At 49.9% G+C, this 6,200-nt stretch overlaps 1 protein-coding gene across 2 annotated transcripts in view; it reads left to right on the forward strand.

Annotated features, from left to right (window-relative positions):
- EPHA8 (EPH receptor A8) overlaps positions 1 to 5,736 on the forward strand; it is a 57,883-nt gene extending 52,147 nt beyond the window's left edge. For both annotated transcript variants that reach the window (XM_044671316.1, XM_044671317.1), the window contains exons 13-17: positions 123 to 332; positions 839 to 988; positions 2,026 to 2,216; positions 2,644 to 2,817; positions 5,622 to 5,736. In XM_044671316.1, coding sequence (XP_044527251.1) covers positions 123 to 332; positions 839 to 988; positions 2,026 to 2,216; positions 2,644 to 2,817; positions 5,622 to 5,736 — 840 coding nt within the window. The remainder of the gene's footprint in view (positions 1 to 122; positions 333 to 838; positions 989 to 2,025; positions 2,217 to 2,643; positions 2,818 to 5,621) is intronic.
- Positions 5,737 to 6,200: the final 464 nt, after the last annotated feature.

Below are 6,200 nucleotides of genomic sequence, written 5' to 3' on the forward strand. Positions count from 1 at the left end.
GAAGAGGAGGAAAAAAAGAGGGAGGGATGGGGAAGAATAAATTTGCTGGTGCCCTGAGCCAGGCAATGGAAGCCCTTGGCTAAAGCCAGCCTAAGGCTTCCAGGCCTCTCTCTCCCCCTCAGACCCATGACGGGCAGTTCACCATCGTGCAGCTGGTGGGCATGCTGCGAGGGGTGGGCGCTGGCATGCGCTACCTCTCTGACCTAGGCTATGTCCATCGAGACCTGGCTGCCCGCAATGTCCTGGTCAACAGCCAGCTGGTGTGCAAGGTGTCTGACTTTGGCCTCTCTCGTGTCCTGGAAGATGACCCTGATGCCGCCTATACCACGACGGTGGGTGGCCCATGCCCCTTAGTAGCACAGGGCTTTCTTCTCTCCTGAGCTTGGAGTACTCTCCAGATTGGCAGCCTTAATTCCTTTTTGTCCTCCCCTCCTTCACCAACCCCTGATAGTGGAAAGATTGCTGTATTGGGGGGGTGCTCTGAGGTTCCCCTCCAACCCTGCCCTTGACTTTCTTAGTGATTCTGCATGGAGTAGTGAAAAGAACTCTGGGCTTGAAATGAAAAGATCTACATTCAAGTCCCAGAGCATCTGACTGCATGAACTTGGACAAGTCACTCTCCCTCTTGGGGCCTTTGTTTCTTCTGCTGTAAAATGAGGGATGATATAGCTTCTGCCAACTTAGACATGCTCTGATTCTATAATTGGGACTGCCATTCCCCACTGGCTTCAAGGTTCACCCCAACTACTTCCCCCATTCCTTGGGTGCTCAGCTTAGGTTTGGTGGGTGCAGGGGAGCCTCCCATGACTAGTCTATATTGTACCTCTTTCTGTCTCAGGGTGGGAAGATACCCATCCGCTGGACAGCCCCTGAAGCCATTGCTTTCCGCAAGTTCTCCTCAGCCAGTGACGTGTGGAGTTTTGGGGTGGTGATGTGGGAGGTGCTGGCCTACGGGGAGCGGCCATACTGGAATATGACGAACCGTGATGTAAGTGTCCAGCCTGGGGCAGGGATGAGGAGGAATGTGGGAGGTCAGGGAGTCAGGGGAGAGAATTAGGGATGGGTCAAAGGGAAAAGAGAAAACTTGGGGGTGAGGAATACAAGGAGGTGCAGAATCATGGAAATAGCATGGATTCACAAGATTTGGCAGGAAGAGGTTTGAAATGTGGGTTTTCGTCCAAACTACTCCTTTTTGAGAGATGCAAACTGAGGGCGTAAGAACTAAGGTCCTCCAGCTCCTGAGTCCAGTTTAGCACTGGTGCATTGGTGGGAGGGAGCCCCAGCTATGGAATCAGGGGACCCGGGTTCAAATAAAATCACTCAACACATTTCATCCTACGCAAGTTATTTTTAAACTATCTTTGGCCTCAGTTTCCCCATTTAGTTTGTAATCTTCTCATCCTGTCTGATTCTGATTCCATTCAGAAAGCCCAAGTTCCTCAGCTCTGATATGAACTATGTGACTGGAAGCAAATTGCTTACTCTCTCTGGATCTCAGTTTCTTCTTAAAAAGGAGTAACATTCAGGGGAGCTAAGTGGCTCGGTGGATTGAGAGCCAGCCTTGGAGATGACCCTCAGACATTTCCTAACTGGGTGACCCTGGGCAAGTCACTTAACCCCCATTGCCTAGCTCTTACCACTCTCCTGCCTTGGAACCAATACACAGAATCAAATATAAGACCAAAAATAAGGGTTTTTAAAAAAAATAAGTAGAATTGGACTAGATGAGGGGAAGAAGCTAATTGGAGAAGCTAGAGAGGGAGCTGGCCAGGGAAGAGAGGCTGAGGAGAAGACAGGTGAGGGGCCAGTTGGGGCCAGATAGATGTTAAGGAGAGCCTGGTGGGGAGACGGGTGGGGGAGCTGCTTTTGGGGGTGGGGGATCAGGAGTTAGGAAAAAGGAAGGCAGATAAAGGAGTAGACCAAACTGGCAGGAGAGAGGTCAGGTAGGAGTGAAGGGGTAAGACAGCAGAAGGCTGGGGAGCAACCAAAGCTAAGCCAAGTCCTGGTCCCTTCCCCAAACCCCAGGTCATTAGCTCGGTGGAGGAAGGGTACCGTCTCCCTGCCCCCATGGGCTGTCCCGCAGCCCTCCACCAGCTCATGCAGGATTGCTGGCACAAGGAGCGGAGCCAGAGGCCGCGTTTCCCCCAGATCGTCAGCATCCTCGACTCGCTCATCCGCAACCCTGAGACTCTCAGGGTCACTGCCACAGTGAACAGGTACCGGCCCTGCCCTGACGATGCCACGTGGTGTGGTGGAAAGAGCCCTGGATTTGGAGTCCGAAGACCTGGGTTCGAATCCCAGCTCTACTATCTAACTACCGATAACCTACTTCCCTCTTTGGGCCCTTGGGTTCTTCATCAATAAAACAAAGGGGTTGGGTTCAGGCTTCTCTAAAATCCTTCCATCTCATTTCACTCTGATCCCAGTCTAGAATCCCTTTGGGTCACTGCTGAACAAAGGAGCAGTGGCTGGCCTCTGTTGGGGTCCAGGAAAGCCTGGAGTGACCAGTCACAAGGGACTAAAGGTCCCCTTGGCTTTGGGCCCCACCCAGAGTCAAACTTCCCCAAGAGCCATTGTTTGGAGGGTGCTCCTGCCGTGAGCACCGCTGCTCCCGCCGCTCACCAGACTTTCCTCCGTCCGCAGGTGCCCACCCCCAGCCTTTGCCCGCAGTTGCTTTGACCTTCGAGGCGGCGGCGGTGGTGGTGGTGGCGTCACCGTAGGGGACTGGCTGGACTCCATCAGGATGGGTCGATACCGGGAGCACTTTGCGGCGGGTGGCTACTCCTCTCTGGGCATGGTCCTGCGCATGAATGCCCAGTGAGTACACCCCAAAGTGAGCTGAGCCCAAGGTTCGAGGATAGAGAAGGAGGCAGGATAATATGGTGGGGAAAAAAGATAAACCTGACTGTCAAAAGTTCTGGGTTTAAATGCTGGCTTTGCAACCGATGAGCTGTATCGAGTCTATAAGTCGGAAATTAGAAGTCTGCTGGGCCAAGTGTTGGGCAAAAGGCAGTCCTGCCCTCGAGGGGTTCACAGTCTAATTGGGGAGACAACATATAAATACCACGTCCAGACAACTAGTGACACAATCCACTGGAGAGATTCATAGAGGGAAGGTGGTAGAATGAAAGAGAATTGGGAAAGCCTTCCTGTGGAAGGTGGGACCTGAAGGAAGTCAGAGGAACCAAATTGGGTGGATGAAGAGGAAGAGCCTTCCAGGCTTGGAGGAGGGCTGGTGAAGGGGCAAGGAGAAAGATGGGGTGTGGGTGTCTTGTGGGGGGAACCGCATGGAGAAGGCCAGTGTTCCTGCATCAGAAAACAAGGCACTTTTCACTTAGGCTCTCTGGGTCTTAATTTTCTCATCCATAAAATAGGACAGTTGGAGAGAGTAATTTCTAAGCTGCCTCTTAGCTCTGCACCAGGAGTTTTCAATACGGGGGCTCTGAATTGATGTGTATATACATCTTAATATATTTTTCTTTAAAACCCTTACCTTCCTCCTTAGAATTAACACTATATATTGGTTCTAAGGCAGAAGAGTGATAAGGACTAGGCAATGGGGGTTAAATGACTTGCCCAGGATCACCCAGCTAGTGTAAGTTAAGTTTTGCAAGGGTTTGCAAGAAGCCATGCCTGTGGGCAGGGTTTGCAGTTGGACACTTGGAATCTTGGAAGATTCCTGATGCCATCTTGGGGCATGAGACCAATCATCAGTTGGGCTGTGCCCTATATGAGGGAGGGAGAGACTGGACCCTGAGACTCATTTTGGAGCCGGGGATCCAGGGTGGTTGAGGTTAATCCTTTCTCTCCTCATTTTATTAGTCTAGCCAAATATCAACTAGCATACCTGAAAGCTACAGAATTATTACTGAGTTTTAGGTTCAATTAATACAATTCAACAAATTGGGAGTTGGACACCCAGTGGAGGGAGGAGGAACGTGGGTTTAGATTACTTAGACAGGTAGGCTTAACTGTCATTGCTGGCCAATAGCAACATCTCATTGACAAACCCAACAATCTCTTGGGGAACAAGAATATATTTCAACCAACTAAACATCACCATCTGGCCCAGGGTTTGTTCGCCCTGGGTCAGCAGCTGAGCATCTATTCATCTATTTATCTTCAATCAAGCTGCTATCTAATTTGTCTATAGGCAAGCAGCGCCCACTAAAGCAGGCCAGACAGACCAGTGGCCTGACTGGGCCAGTAGGCCTGGTTAGCTCAGCTATCAACATTCTGAAGCTGTTAGATTTAGTACTTAGAGCTAAGATCAAACTTCATTTAGAGATTCCTAAACACCCTCTTCCCTTCTATCAGTTTCCCTTGTTGTTTGATTAACACCAGTAAAAGTTTTGTTTATAAAAGTCAATCCAGCTACTGACCTTTTGTTGGTTGACTTGGCAACAGGTCAGCCTCAAGGAAGTTCTAGGGCAAGTTGAAGAGTCAGAGGAGGATCCAGTCTTACTCCCTGAAGTTGAACTTAACTACCATCATTAATATCAATAGTCAGATGCATTATTGATTATCAATATAATCAATTGAACCTAAAACTCAGTGATAATTCTGTAGCTTTCAGGTATGCTAGTTGATATTTGGCTAGACTAATAAAATGAGGAGAGAAAGGATTAACCTTAACCACCCTGCATCCCTGGCTCCAGAATGTGTCTTAGGGTCCAGTCTCTGCCTCCCTTATATAGGGCACAGCCCAACCAATGATTGGTCTCATGCCCCAGGGTGGCATCAGGAATCTCCCAAGATTTCAAGTGTCCAACTGCAAACCCTGCCCACAGGCATGGCTTCTTGCAAATGCTTGCAAAAGTTAACTTACACTAGGAAGTGTCTGAGGCCAGATTTGAACCCAGGATCTCCCGTCTCTAGACCTGGCTCTCAATCCACTGAGCTACCCAGCTGCCCCCTGCATCTTAATATTTTGACAACTATTTTAATATAATCAGTTTGCTTCATATTTCTATATATTTTATTTTATATATTTAAAAACATTATTCTGGGGGCAGGCAGCTAGATGGCAGAGCAGATAGAATGCTAGGTCTAGAGTCAGGAAGACCTGGGTTCAAATCTGACATCAGATACTTGTTAGCTGTGTAACACTTAACCCTGTTTGCCTAGCCCTTGCCCTTCTGTCTTAGAATCATTACTAGGACCAAAAAAAAGGCTTTAACCCAGTGGAATTGCTCATTGGCTATGGGAGGGGGAGGGAGGAGGAGAGGGAAAGAATATGAATCATGTAACCGTGGAAAATTTTTCCTAATTAATCAATAAAATTAAAAATTAAATTACATTAAAAAAATAAAATTTTAAAAAAGGGTTTAAAAAAATTCATTCTGAGAGGTCCATAGATTTACCAGACTGACTGCCAAAGGGAGGAGAAGTCCATGACACAAAGGAAAGTTAAGAACCTCTGATCCTTTGAACCAGAGGGAAGGGTCCCAGGAGAGGAGGGCACAGACTGGAAAGAGAGTGATCGGACATTGTCTCATAATGGACTATTAGAACCAGTGTGGAGAGTGTGGCTGTCTCCATGCAGTCCATTCACCATCCACACTCTCTTGTGTTGAGGGAGAGGGTCCGTGGCCTTGACTGGAGATCTTTTTCCTTGTCAGGGATGTTCGTGGCCTGGGCATCACCCTCACAGGACACCAGAAGAAGATCGTCAACAGCATCCAGGCCATGCGGTCCCAGCTGACCAGTCCCAGTGGCCCTCGGAGGCCCCTCTGATCTGCTGCTTGCTTGTGGAGACTAAGAGGGAGCCCAGCGCCAGGCCTACCTGGGAGGGGAAGGGGTTCTTGGAGGGCTCGAGGTCAATGGGCAAACTGTGTGGAGCTGGCTCCGTGGAAAGAAGGCCTAGGACCCAGCCCAGGACCGAGGGGAGGTGGAGGCCACCCTCCCCATCTCCCTCTCCCTTCCTCCTCACGCTTCCCTCTGACCATCAGACTTGCCCCCGGGGCTGGGTCATGGGGGCAGAGGGTAGTTCTGCTTGGGGTTGGAAGCCAAGCGAGGTCTTGGCTAGAAGCTACCTGGCTCTCAGGATGGACGCGTCACTGCCCTCAGCCTCCTGAAAGCCCCTCACCTGTCTTTGATGTGTCCACTCACCATCCAGGGCCTGCGAGGGTGGGACAGGCAGAGACTTCTCCACCAAGGTTCCCACTGGGTCCTAGGAACTCATCCCCAAAGGCTGCAGG

The sequence above is a fragment of the Gracilinanus agilis genome, chromosome 3, assembly GCF_016433145.1.
Source record: "Gracilinanus agilis isolate LMUSP501 chromosome 3, AgileGrace, whole genome shotgun sequence".
Taxonomy (NCBI): domain Eukaryota; kingdom Metazoa; phylum Chordata; class Mammalia; order Didelphimorphia; family Didelphidae; genus Gracilinanus; species Gracilinanus agilis.